Source organism: Camelina sativa, chromosome 5, assembly GCF_000633955.1.
Source record: "Camelina sativa cultivar DH55 chromosome 5, Cs, whole genome shotgun sequence".
NCBI classification, from domain to species: domain Eukaryota; kingdom Viridiplantae; phylum Streptophyta; class Magnoliopsida; order Brassicales; family Brassicaceae; genus Camelina; species Camelina sativa.
The window spans coordinates 28,884,144-28,904,960 of NC_025689.1; the positions used below are offsets into that span (position 1 = coordinate 28,884,144).

At 35.2% G+C, this 20,817-nt stretch overlaps 6 protein-coding genes and 1 pseudogene across 6 annotated transcripts; 3 read left to right on the forward strand and 4 right to left on the reverse strand.

The window, feature by feature from the left end:
• LOC104787773 lies at nucleotides 1,873–3,602 on the reverse strand. The gene is made up of 3 exons (XM_010513405.2): nucleotides 2,499–3,602; nucleotides 2,307–2,388; nucleotides 1,873–2,192 (listed from the first exon to the last, which is right to left on the reverse strand). The coding sequence occupies exons 1-3, from the start codon at nucleotides 3,245–3,247 to the stop codon at nucleotides 1,971–1,973; spliced, it is 1,053 nt and encodes a 350-aa protein (XP_010511707.1). The 5' UTR covers nucleotides 3,248–3,602; the 3' UTR covers nucleotides 1,873–1,970.
• LOC104787774 (uncharacterized membrane protein YuiD-like) lies at nucleotides 5,437–6,914 on the reverse strand. Its single transcript, XM_010513406.2, has 5 exons — nucleotides 6,556–6,914; nucleotides 6,253–6,409; nucleotides 6,092–6,142; nucleotides 5,915–6,007; nucleotides 5,437–5,780 (listed from the first exon to the last, which is right to left on the reverse strand). The coding sequence occupies exons 1-5, from the start codon at nucleotides 6,672–6,674 to the stop codon at nucleotides 5,703–5,705; spliced, it is 498 nt and encodes a 165-aa protein (XP_010511708.1). The 5' UTR covers nucleotides 6,675–6,914; the 3' UTR covers nucleotides 5,437–5,702.
• LOC104787775 (protein Iojap-related, mitochondrial-like) lies at nucleotides 8,609–10,231 on the forward strand. The gene is made up of 4 exons (XM_010513407.2): nucleotides 8,609–9,064; nucleotides 9,274–9,358; nucleotides 9,459–9,562; nucleotides 9,971–10,231. Exons 1-4 carry the CDS (start codon nucleotides 8,759–8,761, stop codon nucleotides 10,043–10,045), a joined length of 570 nt encoding a protein of 189 aa, XP_010511709.1. The 5' UTR covers nucleotides 8,609–8,758; the 3' UTR covers nucleotides 10,046–10,231.
• On the forward strand, nucleotides 10,224–11,121 carry LOC104789676 (putative F-box protein At1g67623). Its single transcript, XM_010515337.2, has one exon. The coding sequence runs from the start codon at nucleotides 10,372–10,374 to the stop codon at nucleotides 11,119–11,121; it is 750 nt and encodes a 249-aa protein (XP_010513639.1). The 5' UTR covers nucleotides 10,224–10,371.
• LOC104787776 (DNA polymerase alpha subunit B-like) lies at nucleotides 11,468–15,443 on the reverse strand. Its single transcript, XM_010513409.2, has 15 exons — nucleotides 15,266–15,443; nucleotides 15,097–15,172; nucleotides 14,691–14,825; nucleotides 14,147–14,600; nucleotides 13,979–14,058; nucleotides 13,660–13,735; nucleotides 13,386–13,565; nucleotides 12,837–12,941; nucleotides 12,649–12,744; nucleotides 12,477–12,569; nucleotides 12,342–12,380; nucleotides 12,188–12,229; nucleotides 11,974–12,101; nucleotides 11,770–11,896; nucleotides 11,468–11,683 (listed from the first exon to the last, which is right to left on the reverse strand). The coding sequence occupies exons 1-15, from the start codon at nucleotides 15,345–15,347 to the stop codon at nucleotides 11,534–11,536; spliced, it is 1,863 nt and encodes a 620-aa protein (XP_010511711.1). The 5' UTR covers nucleotides 15,348–15,443; the 3' UTR covers nucleotides 11,468–11,533.
• On the reverse strand, nucleotides 17,210–19,003 carry LOC104787777 (annotated as a pseudogene).
• On the forward strand, nucleotides 19,847–20,811 carry LOC104787778. Its single transcript, XM_010513410.2, has 3 exons — nucleotides 19,847–20,053; nucleotides 20,370–20,458; nucleotides 20,654–20,811. The coding sequence occupies exons 1-3, from the start codon at nucleotides 20,024–20,026 to the stop codon at nucleotides 20,802–20,804; spliced, it is 270 nt and encodes an 89-aa protein (XP_010511712.1). The 5' UTR covers nucleotides 19,847–20,023; the 3' UTR covers nucleotides 20,805–20,811.

Below are 20,817 nucleotides of genomic sequence, written 5' to 3' on the forward strand. Positions count from 1 at the left end.
CTTGGGACCGTGGAGTGAGGAGGTTGGAGATTGAGGTAGATTCGGAGATAGTCGTCGGTTTTTTACGGGTAGAGGTTAGTGATGCTCATCCGTTGTCTTTCCTGGTACGTTTGTGCCATGGCTTTAAGGGATATTAGGCGATTTATAAATTTATAATCTAAATATATTGCGGGGTGAGGATGGTTGTTGGTCTGTGGGTTTTGTTTTGAATATTGGGATCTGCACCGCACCATTGGCTGAACTATGGGGGTAGTATATTATGGTTTGGTTGTTGCTTGGGACCGTGGAGTGAGGAGGTTGGAGATTGAGGTAGATTCGGAGATAGTCGTCGGTTTTTTACGGGTAGAGGTTAGTGATGCTCATCCGCTGTCTTTTCTGGTACGTTTGTGTCATGGCTTTAAGGGATATTAGGCGATTTATAAATTTATAATCTAAATATATATGAAATATCATAGTATAACATATGACATATCATCATTTATAAATAGTAAAATTCAAAATATAAAAATTTTGAAATAGATGTTGAAATGTTGAAAAAAATATCTTCAAATTGATGAAAATTTTAATCTACTTCCAAATCCATCCGATATCAAAACTAAAACATTAAGAGGGGTGTATTGAAACCATGATTTTAGAAGATCTGATGGGATTTAAAAAATTTGGAATTTTGAAAGATTTTAGAGAAGTTGATATGATTTATTGTAAAATTCTTTCAAATCCCACATAAAACCATGAGATTTAGATTTCTTTATTTTTAACTAAACAAATCCCACATAAATCCTTCAGAATCTCAAAAATCATTAAAATAATCCACAAACTATTTTGAATAACAGTGGATTTCAAAGTAGATTTTTAAATCATCAGTTCAATAACAGTAGATTTTAATAGACTTTTTAAAATACATGATTGAATAACATAGGATTTGTAAGTTTCACACAAATCACTTAAAATGTCAAGTTGAATACACCCCCCTAAAGATTATCATAAATGAGAATTAGACCCAAAAAAATAATTTGAAAATATGAAATTAAAGGATTTACATAAGAAATTCATGATTTACCAAAACCATATAGAATTGATCCAAATGCAAACAAGTAAAAAAAATTTCATCAAATATCATATCTGAACTCAACATATATAAATATTACCACCAAATCAATTCAATTTATATCAAGTAACATATATCAACTTTACTAATCATTTTTTCCGCCAAGATGAATCTACATGTATATATATCATGCATATATAACAAAATTTTGACAAACATACAAAACTAAAACAAAACAAAAAATGTTAACTGATTAACGTTTGTCTATAATCGCCTATAAGACCAGTTAGGAGCATCTAAAGCTACCTAAAATTGTATAAGACTGTTTATGACTGTCTAAATATGCTTAACAATTGAAATGACTAATTTCAACACCTGAAAATGATTGCCACGGTTTATGGCCACATAACATTAGGGGACCGCATAAAACGTTTTCTAGAACAATATGACTAGTCACAATCTCATCAATCTAATCATTTCTACTTCTCCTTCATCCCACATTCTTTGTTCGTGTTTATGACTAGCTTTGTCTAATTATATGAGTCCAACTATCAAAATCACTATCAGTAGTATTACCTTTACTTTCCCATCATATCTTCATTGCTTAGCTGAAAAGCTAACTTTTGATTTTACCCATAATATCACATATTATAGGTTCCCAATGTGTTAATGTATCTATAAATAAAGTTAGTGTCTATAGTATTCAAATGACTCGTGGGGACCTTGTCTAGCTAACTCTGAAGAGACCCTGGCTCAATATCTTAAACTCATTCATGTCTCATAAGTCATATCTCTCCCTTTTCTTCTATCTACTCCCCCAAAACAAACCATTGAAGTACTTTTCGTTTCTGCGTTAATTAGTTACTGAATCACTAAATCCATACGATTACATTCTAAAGATAAATAATGATAATACACAAGACTATTGACACCAACAGCGAGAAGGAAGCTTAAAGGAGAAAGAGAAAGAAGAAGGCAAATGACCACTTCTCCTTATATAATCAGCCTTCTCTGAAGTCCTGACAGCCTTTTCGTTCAGCTTCGCCTCGGCGTTTGCCCTCCTCTCTTCCGCTATCCTTTTTGTGGCCGCTAGCTTGTTTGCTAGCTTCTCCTCTGCCCTTGCTTTCATTCTGTCTGCCTTCACCTACACAAACATTCACACATTGTCCTCAAACCTTTTCAATATCCAAAAACATATAAGTCTCAATTTGGTTGAAATTAATAATACTAATCCCTCAATTACACACAACATTATTACCTCCATTTTCTTCATCTCCATCTCGGCCTTTCTCTTCTCATGATTCTCCCAAGCTTGTATCTTCACTTCCTCTCTCTTATACCTTATGATCCACAACAAAATACCAAAAAGAACTCAATCTCAAACACTAATCACATTAACACATATTTAAACCATCGATCAATATAATTAAACCAATTAATATTTAATCACCTAGCCATAAACTTAGCCCGTTCGGCTTCATCCCAAGCCATGGCTCGAGCTTCCATAGCACTCATTGCTTTCTTACTCTCCCCAAAGCCATTATTACTCATCTCATTATTACTACTCTCTACCCTCCTAACATTCATCACCGTCTCCGTCACCGTCCCCACCGCCTCGCCACGTTGCGAAGCCCTCACAGGTGAAGTCACAGGACTCCTCCCAACCGGCGTCGTAGCTCGCACAGGCGTAGCAGTTCTTGAAGGTTCTTGACTCCCAATAGGAGTCATCTCAGTCCCCATATCCCTCACACAAACCGATCTAATCACAGCCGTAGGATTAATACTACTCTCTTTCCTCCAAACAGATTCACCACAGTCAACGTTCTTCGTCTCAACCTCCGGCCTTCCCGCCGCCGCTTCTTCATCTTCGTATTCAACGTCAACATACTGATCTTCTCCTTCACGTTCTCTTTGTGAAGCCGAAGCTATAAGTCTAAGATCATCAGCGTTGGAGTTTCTCGGCTTATTATTCCTAGAGTGATGACTACTCTTCTCACCACCACCACCACCGCCACGACCAAGCCCTACACCAGAAAGCCATTTCTGAGCATCGTCCCATTTCGACGGTGCAGGCTTCCCCATAGTAGAGCGGTGATGGTTTGGTGTTCGGTTAGAACCTTTCTGAAACTCAAAACCATTCGATATCTCCGGAGTCGATGGTCCAATCCATCCTTTGTTATCTTCTACACCAGATCTCATTTCTTACAAAAACAAAACACAACACAACACAGAGCGATATGTTTCTAAGTACTTCCTACAAAAATAACATCAGAAGCTTTATTTTATTTTATGAATATGGATGGATAGAGAGATGACATAGAAGGATGTTAAAAGGATGGATATCAAAGTGAGGGGAGAGGAGAAAGATGTGGCGAAGGAATCAAAGAGTCGTCACTCTCATAGAACCCACTTGATGATGAAGTGAGAGATTCAGAAGTAGAGAGACATTAATACCAGATGGGCTGTTGTGTAATGGAGACGAATATGATAGTCTTTATAAAACTCCTATTTAACTCTGTTTTGTTCTGTATAAATGGCATAACATCATATAGACCCACTATTATTTGTTTGTTTTGTTGTTCTAAAATTTAATAGAGGTTTTATAGTAACGCTCAGATCTGGTTTGTGATAATATAATACTGTAAAAATTAGTATAAAAAGTGACTAATCATGTGTACGTGGGGAGGAAGTGACTTAAGTTAATCACCATTATAATAAAGGTAATGATAATGATGTGAAATACAATGGGAACAATCACAAACAATTAGGAGGAATCTTGGGAGAAGTATAAAGAGTTTGGGAAAAAGTTAATTACGTTGTTCCCGATAGTACTGTATTTTTTCTTTCTTTTTTCATTTTAAGATTCTACTACTACTACTACTAAACAGTTGTACTTTTTAACGGTAACTTTAGATTTAAGATTTTTATGTTAGAGATGAAGGTTGGTTTTTTTTTTCTGGTTGTGTAGAGATAAGGACACGTGTACGGTTAAAGATATTGGAAGGAGCGGTGAGAGATGGGTTTTGTCGGTCCGGGTTTGACTGACAAAGTCACGTGGTCTTTGACAGGTCCCCTTACTCTGCTTTCTTTTTTTTGGTTTCTTATGGATTCATTCATTATTATGTTTGTGTTATGTTATGGTACCTTCTTTTTTTAACTCACATTTTCTATTTTTTGATAAGCTTTTCTAATAATGTGTGACAAAAAGAAAATATATGATAGGCTTTCTAATTTTAAAAAGGAGGGTGTTTGCATTGGATGTAAAATGTATGGGATTAATGGTACAATAATGTAACAATAAATGTGAAATAACATGAATATAAAGTTGTGGGCACAATGCAAAGAAGAAGAGTTTGAAAATGTTGACAACACAAGAATAGTTTTTTTGCTTTAATGAGCTTATTGAAAAAGTAATATAACATTGAAAATGCAATAGTTCCTTTTAGAGCTTTATTAAGATGCAAATAACAAAAAGGGGAAGAAAAAAAACTTGAAAAGATTTTGATTGACATTTCATAAGAACAACTCTCAAAGTTACCATCAAAGATTATTACTCCATTATTATATATATGAATTTTATCTTACTAATAACCCTAGTTACATGGACATCACATTGGACTTGAACTTTGTGATCCTTGTACACTCTAGTATTTTCCAAATGTGTGGGTTTGGATATTCCTTGTCTTTTGTTACTTATCTTCATCTATGCATATAGCCGCTGAATTAGATTTAGGTTCACCTTAGTAGTAATATTGTCAACGATTAAAGAATTGAAAACCGGAACATATGGTTGTTTATCGAGGGTCGTACTCCTCCATATTCAACTCATTGTTCGCACTTCATGCGGATGTGGTTAAGGTTGTAATTGTGGCTGAGTTTATGTTTGAGTTCTCATAGAGCCTTCACTACTGACACGTCCACAAGAAGTAATCCGTAAATTTAACCCTTAAAATATAGATGTCATCCCACAGTATATGCATCATGACGCTTTATGTTCTTACATCGAACACATGGACACAACATCTATCTCCTCAGTGGAACTGCCCACCGATTTGCCACACCCTTAAAATAAAGATTGTTGTCAAAACCATTTTAGTGGTCAATCCGTGGCTAAATGAATACCAAAGGTAACTTGCGGGTTAAAAAATTCGATGCATGAATATCTCCATCAGAGGTACTTAATCAGCTCACTTGACCCTGACTATCTTGACCTGTTTGTTGTAATAAAGTATATGTTTCATTTCAGGAGGTTGTGTCGACATAAAAAGCTATTAATTCCTCCTTATACTATCACCATTAGAGGAATCATATGTCAGCTAGCTCGATCGTGCCATCTTCAATGTGGCGGAAGAAACAGTTAATGCTAAGATATGTGTTTAAAATAAACAGAGGAAATCAGCACTAGCTGTGCTTTTCATAGAGATAAAGCTTTAAACTCCCTTTTTCACCACTTTGCAATGAAGTTTCATTGTTTTCTTACAAGATCAAACCTATACTATGGTGTCAATCATACGAGCTGAGCAACAAAAAAAAATTTTAAAAAAGAAAGAAACTAGGATCCACAGTCCATTTGCATGTCTGGCTGTTTCAACACTACCTACCAATGGCTTTGACACACTATATATGGAGCATAAAAGGCGAGACTTTGCTGCACCTAAGCTGACTTGCCTATCAAGGTGACTAAGTACCCAACAACTGCTGTAGAAATCCCAAGCATTCCACCAGCAACGACCTGATAACACCAAAATAAAGCTCAGGTACTGAACACAATCATTCTGTTACTAGTCTTACATAAAAAAACCATGTATAAGTCCCAGTTGATCAAGGCTTGGTGTGATCTGACTCAACTGGTATGGACTTACTCACCTGAGGAGGAGTATGACCTAAAAGTTCACGCAAAGGTATGCTTTCAGCCAGAGGATGCTCTGCAGGAAGTTCGTAAACAATCTGATTGAGAACCTGAAAATATAAAGAAGCAAACCCAAATCAGTAAACAGAACACAGCTTCATGAGTTCTGACACCAAAAGAAAACAAAATTAAACCTCAGCTTGGCGTCCAGCATGTAATCTTACACCAGTTGCATCATACATCACCTGCACACACACACACACACACAAAAACAAATCCCTCATCAGAATAGAACCATCCCCTGAAGTCATGATATAAGAAAGGGTATAAAAGCGAGTAATTAGCAAAAACATACAATGGAAGTGAGAATCAAAGCGATAGCGAAATGTGAACCTCCAAAGCCTTCTTGTAAACCAACAGCTAAAGCTAAAGCTGTAACTGTTGCTGAATGTGAAGAAGGCATACCTCCAGACCCAAAAAGCCTTTTCAAATCCCATCTCCTTTCCTTATACCTACACAAAAAAATAACTTACACCAGAGCTTCAAGATTCATATTATACCTAGATGATCAGAAACTACTATAACCAAAGAAACATATTAACAAGATTCAAGAACATGAAACAAACTAAAAGACTCTCTCTGGGATATGAAAACGTACCAGGAGGTGAAGAATTTGATGAATTGAGCGATGGTGAAAGCTAAGACGGCAGAGATGAGAGGAAAATTCGTGAAAATTGAGATATAGTGAGACGAAGATGAAGCCACCGATTCAGCCATTTTATCAATAGGTGATCTTGATGGATTTTGATCGTAGGGTTTCAATCACGGACGCGGTAGCTCTTCTACAGCAAGAAGATACAGAGACAGAGACGACATGAATCCATAAGGTTGCGTGTAGAAAGCTTTACCTTTGAGACCTTTCTCTAATGGTTTTCTTCTTCTTCCTCAATTTTGTTTTCTCATTTTTTTTTCTTCGGCAACAAACAACAAACGATTATTTATTGTTTATTTTACTAGCAAGTCTACACGATCCGAAGTACAGATGAGGTTATTAGGTTTTTTAAAGTTGTATTGTTTTATATTAATGACATTTATCTGAATATACAGTATAATATAATTCTGTTGATATATCCAAGGATTATAAAAAAATATATATATTTTTTGAGTATTTGTATAGAGCTTTTATTGTAAGTCAAGTTTTTTTTTTTAATCCAGAAGACAGTTTAAAAAATGCATATATAGAGTGTGTGTGTGTGTGTGTGTATTATTAGAATACTGAATATACACGTTAAATTAATTTCGGATCTAACTATGATTCTATGTCTAAGAAAAAAGTGATTGAGCCGAATATGCTGCTCTGTTTGCTAGGGAATATGCTTTTTAGGCTTTAACGTAAGAACAACTTGTTATTTAATGTTACATAAATGTCTAATATTAAGTAACAGAAGTCTAACGATTAAGGTGGAAAATAAAATTATACTAGTGTTCTACTTCTTTATTTTCTTTTAACTACAAATTTTTTTATAGTTTAAGACTTTAAGTAATTAAAGTTGGAGATGGTTTGGTTATCCCGTACGTCTAACTTAAAACATGTTTGTTTTCTTAAAAAAAAACCTTATGTTCAAGTCGTAGAAAAATAACATAATTAGTATAAAGATCGAGTTTGGAAGGAAGAAACAATGTAATTTAGTTTTGAAAACAGTAAATATATTTTATGTTTTCAAAATTAAGATAGAAATATAAGAATTCTAGTGCTTTTTATCTTTTGAACTACAAAATTATACAAAATTATAGCTTTAGGTAAAGGAGTAATTAAAGTAGCATATGGTTTGGTTAAAATGTACATGAAACAATAGCATTGTTAGGATGGTCTATAACATGTTTGTTTTTCCTAAGGTCATCCTCATAGCTACAACACATAGTGTGTTTTTAAGAGTTTTAAAATAATAAAAATGTTGAATAGTGGGTACAACTGTTCTTAAAAAATAGAAAATTGATCTCTTGCAAGAATTGTTGAATGGTGTGTTCTTAGGTGTAGACCATTGTTTAAATATTTTAATTTTCCTAAAACCATTACAACTGATATGGCGTTAAGGATGTCCTAGGAACTTTCAACACTTAAGTCGCGAAGAAGTAATACTAATACCATTAGTTGGAAGATCGAGTTTGTTATAAAAAATAGTTTTTTGGAGTAGAGTTTGAGTTTTCGAAGAGTCGGATATGATTGGTAAGAGCCTTTTCGTTAAAAAATTTGTATAAGTAAAAAGATGATGAAAGAAGAAATGTTATCTCCCGCGAGAGGTTGAGACATATGTTTAGCGTGAGACATATATTCCATTGGTGCAATGAACATGTTTAAGAACATTATATAAAACAAAACATAGATGGACTTGTTAGCCTCTAGCCTATTTGTGATCTGATCTTCTCTCTATTTCTTGGAAACATTGTGGAGTAAATACAACACATGTATAGAACCAAGTTTTTGCGTAATCATGTCGGATCTCTCTAGTTAAACAACTGAATACAACAATGTTGTTATTAGTAGATGCAACATGATGTAAACTCTTTGGTGATTTGACCCTTTGGTGGTGAATGTCTCCAAAATAGTCATTTCGCTAATTTTAAACATTATGTTATTATTTCCATTTAATTAGTACAGTTTCGTATGTAATTTTTTATATATACAGTATATATTTTTTTTTGCTAATGTGGCAACCGAAAAAAAAAAGAAAAAGAAAAAAAAAAAAGCAAAATCGCGAGAGGCGCAACACAACACCGCTCCGGTCAATCAAATTGGTAAATTAGGGTTTTAAACCCAATCGTGGCCATTTTCGAAACCGTAACAAAGCTCATCAATCATCATGTTGACGGCTCTCCGATCTCGTTGCTCATCTCTTATTCAAGATCAATCATGGAAGCTAGGTTTATCATCTGCTCCGAATCGCATCTTAGCCTCCTCTCCATTTTTCTCTTCAACCGCCTGGCCCAAAGATGTCTCAGAGATTCTCACGCTTCCCGAAGTGGAGAAGATACTCGCCGACGTGAAAGCTGATAACGTTACGGTAGTTCCAACTCACAATCACTGCTTCTGGGCTGATTACATGGTCGTCGCCACCGGAAGATCCGATTGGCACTTAAAAAACATCGCTCAAGCATTAGTCTATAAGGTACACACGTCTTCCACCTTCTTCTTCTATCGTTGAGATTGTTTGATTTGGGTTTTAGCCAATTTTGTGAATTCGTTATGTTAGAATTGACCAATTTTGTGAATTCGATATGTGAGAATTGACCTATGATGGATAATGAGTAGCTCTGTTTTGTGAAATTTGTTATTTTGTGAACATTATAAAGAGTGATTAAATGGTTTCTTTCACAGGCGAAGCAAAAGCAGAAAGGAGCAAAACATATAATGCTGCCATCTGTGCAAGGGTACGATAGCAAGTGGGTTGTCATAGACTACGGTTCGTGTGTTCATGTTTCTTCTATCTACACAAAAGTGTTGATTTTTGTGATACTTGTTTGGAGTTGTGTTTGGGTTGTAATTCTCTGGATAACGTGTAGGGAAGTTTGTAGTCCATGCACTTGATGAGAAAGCCAGGGTTTATTTCAATTTGGAAAGCCTTTGGACTGCTGAAACATCTGGTACTGATTCTTCTGATCTTCAGGTAAACAAACAAGTCGCATTTTTTTGTTTTTTTGTTTTGAACGCCTTACATTAGTGGTTCACTGCTTAATTTTGTGTGATTGTGAATAAAAGTCACTTGATGGAAGGTCTGTTTCTTGCTTGAGTAGTTTGATTGTATTGATTTGAACCTAGCCAGTTATTAGATAGCATCTCCGCCATATGTGACTACATGCTTCTCTTGCTATTATAGAATCTATTTTAGGATTAACATATCTATATATCTTCTGATCTCTTATTAAAGCTCTTTACAATGAGGTATTTAGTCTATTTTTGTTTATCTGCTTAAGTGCTCCTGAGAAAACAATTGAGTAGTTTAGTTTATAACGCATAGGTTTGTTGTCTTTATTGATTCTAATGAAACTTTTTGTTGTTGTTGTTGTTGTTGTAGGATCTTCAAAAGGCTTTTGTAAAGGTCAGACCAATAAACAATTCAAAAAGGAAACCGGCGAAAGTGAGTTCTTGATTCGGTTCGATGGACATACAATCATCTTCTCGAGTCTAGACGGGTTGAGAATAGGAATTTAAGCCTATTTTGTCAATAACTTCCCTGTTTTTTTTTTTTTAAAGTCACATGTCAATTTTTTTTTTTTAAACAACAAGTGAATAGATTAGCTCAAAGGAGCCTCTCGTAATAAAAAAAAGAAAATTTGGAAAAGGAAAATATCGTATGGAAAAGGAAAATTTGTCTCTCCTAATCAAAAAAGGAAAAAACGAATTTAGCTCTCTATAAAAGGGATCTGGCCAAATTGAAAACATGTATTCTTGAATCTCAACAACAACAACAACAACATGGTATCATCCTCTCTGCTCTCGTCTGCTTCGTCTATAAGGAAATCTAGGAAAACAAGAATTTGCCTCGATTCTTTACCGGAAGATCTTCTTGTGGAGATTTCGTCAAGCATCGCAGCTTCTTCCTTGTCAGAGGTTCGTAGTCTCAGATTAGTTTCGAAACCGTTTCGTAATATCTGCGATGATCAATATGTTCTCTGCCGACTTTCGCTTCAAGAAACCCCTCTGTTCCCATGGAATCACGACAATGAAACGTTCTCCAATTTCTTTAAAAGATGTCGCAAGAATGGAAACCCCGAAGCTTTGTTTCGCAGAGGATTCATCCACTACTTTCTTGATAACCGTGAGCACAAAGGACTCAAATATTTAGCTAAAGCTGCAGAAAAAGGAAACAAAGAGGCAAAATATGTCTATGGGCTGATTCTAATCTGTCTTGGAGGCCAAACAAAACAAAAGGGTTTCAAGATCTTGTCTTCTCTTGTAAAGCCGTTGATGTCAACTACGATAGAGGATCTGGTGGAACTTCGACACAAGATTGAAAAGATTAGAGAGTTCCTTTGGGATCATGCCAACCCGGTGATGGAACGACTCAAAACAGAGTATGTTCGAGAGAAGTGCAAGTGCGACGGTAAAACCACGACGTTCTTAGCAAGGAATCCATACGGTGAGGACAAAGACATGAATACTTCTTCTGCTTGTGAGTTTTGTCTGTGGGATCACGAAGTTGAACTTTTCTGTAAGAGGATTTAGTGATCAATATAATGTATTAAATTGAAAATTAACTAATAAATAATAATTTTCGTTTCACTTTATATGCGTCTTGGATACATTCATACGAAGAAGAGTAATGGCCAATCCTCCATTGCTTCTGTTGGCATGAACCTACTACTAATAAATCCTAAAATAGAGCTTCTTTCCAATATAAATTTTATAATCTCATTCACTCCTCTTTGTCTTTGGTTACTTTGGTAAACAACTAAACATAAAAGTTGAGTTCTTTCTGGCATCTTCTTTGAATTTGTGATTCTTGATGAGGGAGATTTACAATACATCTGAAGACTACATTGCGTATAAATTAATGGTAGCATGAAAAGAATGAGGAACCAAAAACTTCTCTTATATATGAAACTATTAGAGTTGGCTAAACACTGCAGGTTCTGTTTTAAATAGAGATGATGGAAGCGTGCATCAATTCCGGAGAGCCCTTGTAGGTAAGCTCAACAAAAGTACCTGCCCCTTCTCCTTTCGCAAGTCTTCCAGGGTTTACACACACACACTTGACTGCATCTTCTCCTTCCCCAAGAGATAAAACCTTCACAACATTCAGAAATACATTCAGCAACTCTTCTTTTATTTCTAGCTTCTGAATTTGATGCCACTATTAACATACTGACTCACCTTCACGAAGTACCTCATGTCTGATGGAAGCAGGAGAATATCCGGGATTGATGAAATCTCTAGCGCCTTAGGAGCGAGTGAGGAATCATAAGGGAGGCTCTCGGGAGGTGGATACAGAGGATAAAAGCTGTTCCATAAGAATCCAATTTTTGAGTATTTTGTAGCTGAGAATATATAGATGGAACTACTAACTGCAAAAGTTACCTTCGCTGACGGAGGAGATGGCTAGCAAGTCTGGACATGCGATCAGTGGGGACTCCACTTGGATTTCTTGACATCTCTTCACCACTCAGGTGTTTTAGTACATCCACCGTGCAACAACCTACCTTTACCTGAGAATATCCAATTAATGCTTATATTGTAAGAACTTGAAAAAACCTGGCTTCATACAAGAGAACTGCCACAGTGATTTTCTTACCTGGTTTGCCTCAAAGGTTCCCGGATTTGATAGACTGGTCATCTGTAATGTATGAGGAGAGAAAGACGAAAAATACAGTAAATATATATATCCACCTGTGCAAGGAACATTAAGTGATGAAACCGAGACTTTGTTAATGAGAAGAATCTAATACCTGATGTTCGAGATCAGGTATGTGAATGTCGAAAGGAGGCTGATAACACAAAAGGGGAAACTTGTCACATCAACATAGAGAAGAGAAATGCGTAAATGCGAGAAGAGAGATTTTGAGAGAAAGAGAAAAGAGCACCTGTGGGAATATGAAATCATGGTTAGCATCACGGATGGATGGCACCAGAACCACTCTTACTTCTGAACCCATGAATTCCGTATAATCTTGCAACTGAGAAACTCAAACATAAACATCTTTGTTTATTCCAAAGTCGGTCAGTTTATATATACTACTGTCCTATTTTCAGTACCTTCCTGACGACTTCCATTTGAAATATCTCATTGAAGGTGGCATCAACAGCTCCTTTCTTAATCTCCGGATGCTCAGAATCCACAAATGGTCCAAGCTGAGTTTGGAAATAAAACATAAGTGATCCCAAGACACAATCACACAAGAGACAAAGTCTACAGGATGTCTGAATGCATTTTAGTTACTCACCAGCACGAGTAACTGTGGTGGCTTTCTTCTTGCATAGGCTAGTAGCTCATTCAGTGGCTCAAACAGCAAGTTGTCTGATGTGGTGAATGGTCCGGATGCAATAATCTATCAACAGAAAGACCTTTAAGTATCATTTCCGGTCGAATCCCCAACAAGAATGTTAAAATGCTAACATGTTTCTGAACAAACCACCCTTGTGCTTGATAATGAAAACTTAATATCTATGCATGAAAAACATGCATACATACTTTTCAAATATCACTAAAAACGAAAAAGGGAATATAACATACTAATGTTGACTGACAATATCGAAGTCAGTAACTAAAGGATCTCCAGTCTTTGTAGTTACCAACCTAGCTGTTATGAACCTCTACTAGCTAACCATATCAGCTTTGTGATCCCTAAATTTCTCAACATTTTGCATTTCACTCATCGCAACAAATTGATTATGTGTGTAATATAGGAAAGAAATGTGCCCAAACAAGAAAAGACAAAAAAAAAACAATGTTTCCAAAGAAAAAAAAGTATTAGCACTGGTTGCATACTTACAAATGAAACCCCTGATAATTCATGAGATTCTTCTGCAGACGTTACGACCTCCGGATCCAAGTTTTGCCTCTTAGCAGGAGGAAGATCCGCATCAGCAGTAAGTGTTGAAGGAACTGAATCCACTAGCTTGGATGCAGTGAGATAATGTCCACTAGGATTTTGTCCCTCAATGCCAACTATCTGCATTATATTCAGACCATCTCCACATAAATATTACGAGTCTTCTGTGGGAAAAAAAAAACAGAACCTAAATCTGGTGGCTTTAAGCTATCACCTGGCCAGGGAAAATGGAGAACTGATCTAGTTTGTTTAAGTCCAGTGGAACACGCTGTCCTGAAGTACGCTCGGCACTGAAATCATCGAATTTGTTGGCATCAGGATAGGGAGACTCTGGATATTTCATGTTTAAAAGACAGTTATGCCAATAACTAGCTATATACGATTATACCTATATAGGACCACAATGTATTAAGTCATTCGGGTATCCAAATTCTAAAGAGCTTATGCATCTGAATTTTACAACTTTTTCTAAGACATGAGTCATAATCCTTCGCAATAATATACAAAGACAAGTGAAGCCATAATTGAGTTACCTGCTCTGCAATAGAATGGACTTGTCATTCAAATGCCCTTCTGCATCACAGCAAATCATTCCCACCGCAAATATGCTTCTCTGAAGCAATCAGTAGCACAATGTAAGCAACTCTATACCCCAATGTTAACATATTTGACATGAAAGTAGTGTGTACAAGCAAAGCTACCTGTGAAGCAACAGCAGGATCCACCTGTTCCTCATATAAGCCTGAGGCAGCAAATGCATCTGCATGCCTTACGATCCGGTTCTCAAGTGCATTAAACCTATCCTCAGTTCTGTCATACATGAACCTGCAACCTGGTTCAGGGCCTGAGCCATTGACTTTTAGAGAACACCGCTGGCTGGTTTGAACTCTCTTAATGATATCATCCTCACTGTTTTCTACATCATGATTGTTTCCATTCTCTGCATGAGCCGCCACATTACCTATGTTGAACTTCACCACAAACTTTTCGACTCGTCGCCCAAAAGGTGTCACATGTCCAACTGACTTCCCAGTAGAGTAACCGTAATCTCTTGATCGACTTATCGAATCAAATGGATCCGGATGTAACCGTTGAGACTTGTTTGTAGGGGTAGTTACAATCTCTTCAGTATCTTCAGGCATCTTGTCCAAAAGCCTAGATCAAAAACCAAATTTATGTCTTTCAAAATCAAATCTGGTAAAAGTTGACGCAACTAGAAAACAAAACCTGGTAGAAAGCACTTACATATCTACATCTCTATTTGAGTAAAGATGCAGACCAGATTCTTCCTCTCTCATAATAGATTCTTTCTGTTCGTTCTGAAGATGCAATACAAACCCATCCATCTCATCCTTATTTACAGTTTGATCAAGAAGCTGTCTGTTGCATTTGCATCCAACCCAAACACAAATGAAAACAAAACTCAGTTCTCTACTTTAAAAATAACATCACCAAGGAAATTTATACATAATTAGGCCTTAGAATCACTAACAGAACCACTCTCAAACATGAAACTCATTACTTCATTACTCGTTGTTGAACTACTACACATACACTTATAATCTCTATTGGGGATTAAAAGCATTGAATTTGACAATGAATTGGAGCATTTGGGTAGATGGCGAATTAACAAAAAGAAGTGATGTTTTACCGATTGAGATGATAAAGTTCCCAACTTGAAACGAGATCAGAAGGGTTAAGACTGTAGTTTATACAGAGAGTGACACCTGATTGATTAGAACAAAGAAACAAAAAGTCATAAGATCTGGGCAGAGAGAATCATTCATTAGGGGGGATAAGTGTCGCGTCGCGCCGCTTACATTTTTTAAGAATCTCGTCTTCTTCCACAAGAGTAAAGCCGCTTCTTTTGAATTCGTTTTTAATCTCCTCATCTGTAGCCATCGCTCTTTCAACTTCACTATCACTCACTATCTGGCAGAGAGTCTCTGCGTTTCCTAGTGAGAGAGAGAGAGAAAGAGAAGCTTCTTTTTTGTTGTTGTGGCGAGTGGGAGAAGACGAAGGGAAAGTGGCGGGAAAATAACTGATTTAGGGCGGGAGGATGGTTCTATTTACTGGACCCGAAGGTTTTTAATGGGCTTTCAATTTTGAAAGGGTCTTGGATTATTCATTTTAGCAATTTTGGGGCAAATTATTTTAGCTGCTTAGGTTTATATTTTTTATGAAATACTAAATTTGTTGATCGTAAACAAGTTTTTAAATATCAATTAACCTTTTTTTTTTTGTATAACTTAAGAAGTTTCTAGACTTGTTCTATAATTTTATTTTTAAATTTTTTAATATGTGTGAGATTTATTTTATAATTTATTAATCTTTTTTTTCCTTTGTTTTTTTTAAAAAAAAAAGATTAGTGTATGCTCAAACTGATTTAAGACAATATATATTTTGGAATGTAAACTAAAAAATGTAAACTATTTTGTAAAAAACATATTTGACAGTGGAATTGCCGCCTAAATTATAAACCAAAACAAATTTAAACATAAAACAGAAACGAAATTGTTACAAAGAAAAGTTAATAATTTGAGAAATCCCACCATTTTCTCATTGGCTAGAAAAAAAAATGGCATTCAACACATGAGTTTTGAGGTCTATTCATGGCTGAACTAATGGTACACCACATGTATTCTGATCCTAGTTTTTCCACTAAATTATGTACTCATTATGTCCCTAGTAGATTGATGTTTATGATATACTTTTGTTTCTAAAAGATTGATTTTGTATACAAAAAGTATAAAATATCTTTTTTACCTTATACTTTTTTCCACATGACATTCATCTAATGGTTCATATTTACTATATCAACTTAGTAAATAAGCACCTTCAAACATTGAATATATTTAAATTTCAGCTTAGTTTTATTTTCGTAAATAATGGTGGCTAAAAGAAAAATATAAGTTTTTAAATAGATAAGATATTATATCTATATAACTATATTTTTTAAAATTTGTAGTTATATAGATTTTATTATTAGATTTTAAAAATCTTAGCTGTTAATTTTTTAAGTACAAATTAGTTTTGATTCTAATAGATTTTTTTTTACTTTTGTACAATTTATTTTATTTGATGTCTCCCCAATTTTTGTTTTTAATAAATTATATATATTTAATTAATTAATTAATTTTAATTAAGTTTTCTAATGGCAATTGAATGTAATTTTTTACACATTTTAAGGTTAGTTTCATATATTTAATCAGTGTTATAGCATGGATACTTATCTAGAATCATTAACAATATAAAACTTACAAAATAAGTGTTTTTTTTCAAGCATTCATATTTAGCATAATATTTTATCCAAAAAAAACTTTTTAAAACAATCACATAAATTATATTTTATATAAAAATACAATATAAATAAAATGAATTTCAACTCGTGCTCTAGCACAGGTATTAATCTAGTAACTTAAGAAGTTTCTAAACTTGTTCTATAATTTTTTTTTAATTTTTTAATATGTGTGAGATTTGTTTTATAATTTGTTAATCTTTTTTTAATATGTGTGAGATTTATTTTATAATTTGTTAATCTTTTTTTTCCTTTGTTTTTTTTTAAAAAAAGATTAGTGTATGCTTGAACTGATTTAAGACAATATATATTTTGGATAATATATGAAATATAAAAATATATAAAAAAATATACAAACCCTTAGAATTGACATCATCATTACCAGCCACCGAACAAATTAATGGCTAGTATGAGACTCATTTGACCACTTTGTGTTTCTAAAAGAGTTTGAGAAATAGGGTGGTCTTCAAGAGAAGAATTCATAGTTTTTGGCTGATACAATAATGGTTCTGAGGCCACCAATGGGAGCTACGATTGTCAATATAACACCAACTACTATGCAAAACTGCAAAATTTATCACACAACCAAAAAAACAAGTTGTTGCCAAATTTAACAAAGAAAAACAAAAACACATAGGTAGAAGAATAATGAAAGAGTAAAAGAAATATACCCAATTAATAGACCAAGACAATCCATACTTCTTTGGTTTCTTGAGAATAAGCCACATGATGCATGGTAGCTAATCATAGTAAACAAATTTAAAAGGTACATCAAGTGAGTTATTTCGAATTTGTTTTAGAGAAATGAATATGATTAAATTAGAGTATTCAGTTACTTACATAGTACGTTGTTGGGGCAAAGGCGAATCCTCCAAAAAACCCGAGTAATCCACCAAAAAATGGGATGCATATGGCAATGAACATCGTGAAAGCTGATCCATTGATCCAATATTATAAATTCATATGTTACATTATTTATGTAGGAGTATTGATTCAGTTGTGAACTAAAAAACTTACCAACATATAGAGTACGAGTGATGAAGCGGAGTTTGAAAGAAGGATTGAACATCATCTTCTTTACCAAAAAGGTTTCGAGCATGTCAAAGACAGGCATCGCGTATATTTGATAGCTTCCAACGACATGGACAACCACAAATGCGTTAGCAATGGCGATAAGCCATATTGGTTTTTGCAAGGTCATGAGAACATTGTCGTCCACAGTGTTTCCAAAAATATAGTAGCAAACAAATGCAACGGGGAAGTAGCAGATGGCGACGACAATGTAGGCAACTACTACTCCTTTCCACATTGCAATCTTTGATGGTTTTTCAGGAGTCGAAGGAATAGTAGCTTGAATCTCCAACACAACGTTGTGACCTGCGTAAGCAAATGCCACATCTCCTAATGTATTCAAGAAGTTGAATACATTTCCCGAGGTCGTTGAGGCTCTAAACGAGTAGTCTACATTTTGTTGAACTCCTTTCTTCACCGAGGTTGCCCAAGCGATTGTTGAGTAGCTCCATATTTTACAACCACGTACAATAAATATGATGTTAACATTAAGACTATATTAACAATTGATTTTGAGTTGAACTTACCTCAGAGACATTACGGCAGCAGCAAGGGAGACGATAGACATGGAGTTAAAATTAGGGAGATGAGCTAAAACAAAATGTACGGAAGCAAAGATCATGATCCAATACGTAGTTCTTATATTTTTGCAATCCGTGCAAAGAAGGTCATGGATTTTTTTCAATGACTTCCCTCCTGTAACCATGTACACAATATCCACACCTATTTCAACGATTAGCTGTTGTGGCACCACGATCCAGAGTCCAAGCTTCTCTCCCAAACGCGTGTTGACCCAATTCGTGGTACCTGTCGAACCTCTTCCCTGGAACCATCTCGTGCATTTGCACCATTTGCCATAGTGTGTAGAATGTTATCGCCCATGACAGTATCATTATTGTCACTCCAGGTCCCCTGCCATAAAAAATTCAGTGTGTATAATTATAATCACAAGTATATTTGAGATAACTATATATTTTATATATTGACAAGAGATTGGATATATATACCATCCGAGGTTCGACATGGCGTAAGGCAAGCTAAGTACACCAGCGCCGACCATGGCGGTGACATTGTGAAACGCAGAGTACCACCATTTGGCATTTCTAGAGGATGTTATCGGTAACCAATCGTCTACATTCTTCTGCTTTGTGGACGCATCCTTTTTTGGAGAACACTGATTTTCCCCCATGTTATTTTGGCTTTTTGTGTACCTTGTGAGTTGTGACAATAATTACTAATAGTTCTCAGTTTATCTATACAAATTCATATAACTATTTTCTTCCATCTAATCAATTTTTAAAAAGAATGTGTGGGTTGTTGTTGCCTTATGACAGGTTAGTTCGTTTTCTGTTTCACAAGATAAACCATAAGTTCTTGGAATTGTTGCGGTGTATGGTCTCTAATTACTTAGTAACACATGGCTTTTATTTTTGGTCTATTGGCATGCATGATGAATGAGTTCGGTAAAGTCAATGCTTCCTTAAACTGCATGAAGATCTGGATGGTCTAATCTAATGAGTGTAATTTTGCTGTATAAATGCTTCCTATCAGTTATTGATTTTTTATTTTACTTTTATCTACTAACTTTTTTTTTTTTTTTTCTAACTGTTATATCAAATTACTAATTTAGGGGATGATATTACAAGCCACATTCATGCTTTTAGGTGAAACATTTTTTTTTTGTTCACAACTACGTAAATACATACTTAAACCAGTTTGTATTTTGTAGCCCACACACACACAATAAAACTCCACGCAGAAAGATCCAATTATCCCTAGATTCAATGACCATACAAAAAAATCGGCGTAAAACTAAAATACTATTGATGAAGAAAAGTAAACGAATTTAATTTGCTATGGGCCAAGACCCAAAAAAAAAAAAAACTCATGTAATTAAAAAAAACCCAATTAATGTATCCCATGCAAAAAAATTAGAAGAGTCAAGGTCCAAGGACGCGAAAAGAGACCACAAAAAAAAAAGGTAAAAAAAAAAAAAATGTAAAATTCGTCAAAACACTGAGGTGTCGAATAGTAATTGCATATCAGAATTCAGAAGATTCTAATCTTTAAAAAGGAGCCAGAAACGACTCAAAGGTCAAGTCAGAGACTCTGAGTTCGTCGCCTACAAATTAATCTTTCTTCCTTCGTTTCTTCAGATTCACGCTTTCTCCTCACTCGGTTATATTTTTCGTAGCTTGTTCATTCAGATATGGCTTCTTCAAGATGGATCAGGCCCGAGGTACCCCACAGATCTCATTTGAGCTTTTTTTCATCTTCTTTTCTAACCCTTGCATGCGCGTTACTTAAAAGTATTTATTAAAGCGATCTGGCTTTTTTTAAATCAGTTAGAAATCGTTATTTAATGAGAGTTAAGCACTGATCTGTTTTGGTTTGTGTGATTTTGGAACATGTCCAACGAATTAGGGTTTTGCGGCTGTCTAGTGTCTATAGATCTAATCTGTATATGAGATAGAAAGTAGAAACCATGTCATCTCTAGCCGTTTGATCTGAAAAATATTGATCTCAAACTGATTGGTTTGTGTGTGGGATTATAGGTGTATCCACTGTTTGCTGCAGTGGGAGTTGCTGTTGGAATTTGCGGGATGCAGCTTGTTAGGAACATCTCCACCAACCCTGAAGTCAGGTACATATATATACATACTGTCACTAATCATGAGGTCTCTTGACCAATGATTAATCGAGTTATTCGTTCATGACCTATTTACATTTGTATATATAATTTTTTTTTCTCTATCTAGCTAGCATGTCCTATTGTATGAAAGGTTGATTTGGGTGTATATTAACATGTGGAAGTGAAACTGGTACGTGTATATATTAGGGTGACAAAGGAGAATAGGACGGCTGGTATACTTGACAACCACGCAGAAGGAGAGAGGTACGCGGAGCACGGTCTGAGGAAGTTTGTGCGCAACAAAGCTCCTCAAATCATGCCATCTATCAATGGCTTCTTCTCCGACCCCAAGTACTGAAATGAAGGAGACT

Coding starts and splice junctions, on each gene's coding strand:
- LOC104787773 (XM_010513405.2), bottom strand. CDS start 3,247: ATGAGATCTGGTGTAGAAGATAACAAAGGATGGATTGGACCATCGACT. Junction 2,389..2,498: donor CGGGCTAAGTTTATGGCTAG/GTGATTAAATAT, acceptor GTGGATCATAAG/GTATAAGAGAGAGGAAGTGA. Junction 2,193..2,306: donor TGGAGATGAAGAAAATGGAG/GTAATAATGTTG, acceptor ATGTTTGTGTAG/GTGAAGGCAGACAGAATGAA.
- LOC104787774 (XM_010513406.2), bottom strand. CDS start 6,674: ATGGCTGAATCGGTGGCTTCATCTTCGTCTCACTATATCTCAATTTTC. Junction 6,143..6,252: donor CTTTGATTCTCACTTCCATT/GTATGTTTTTGC, acceptor GTGTGTGTGCAG/GTGATGTATGATGCAACTGG. Junction 6,008..6,091: donor ATGCTGGACGCCAAGCTGAG/GTTTAATTTTGT, acceptor TTATATTTTCAG/GTTCTCAATCAGATTGTTTA.
- LOC104787775 (XM_010513407.2), top strand. CDS start 8,759: ATGTTGACGGCTCTCCGATCTCGTTGCTCATCTCTTATTCAAGATCAA. Junction 9,065..9,273: donor CTCAAGCATTAGTCTATAAG/GTACACACGTCT, acceptor TTTCTTTCACAG/GCGAAGCAAAAGCAGAAAGG. Junction 9,359..9,458: donor GTGGGTTGTCATAGACTACG/GTTCGTGTGTTC, acceptor GATAACGTGTAG/GGAAGTTTGTAGTCCATGCA.
- LOC104789676 (XM_010515337.2), top strand. CDS start 10,372: ATGGTATCATCCTCTCTGCTCTCGTCTGCTTCGTCTATAAGGAAATCT.
- LOC104787776 (XM_010513409.2), bottom strand. CDS start 15,347: ATGGCTACAGATGAGGAGATTAAAAACGAATTCAAAAGAAGCGGCTTT. Junction 12,570..12,648: donor AAATGGAAGTCGTCAGGAAG/GTACTGAAAATA, acceptor TGAGTTTCTCAG/TTGCAAGATTATACGGAATT. Junction 11,897..11,973: donor CATCTCCTCCGTCAGCGAAG/GTAACTTTTGCA, acceptor CTTATGGAACAG/CTTTTATCCTCTGTATCCAC.
- LOC104787778 (XM_010513410.2), top strand. CDS start 20,024: ATGGCTTCTTCAAGATGGATCAGGCCCGAG. Junction 20,054..20,369: donor CAAGATGGATCAGGCCCGAG/GTACCCCACAGA, acceptor GTGGGATTATAG/GTGTATCCACTGTTTGCTGC. Junction 20,459..20,653: donor TCCACCAACCCTGAAGTCAG/GTACATATATAT, acceptor TGTATATATTAG/GGTGACAAAGGAGAATAGGA.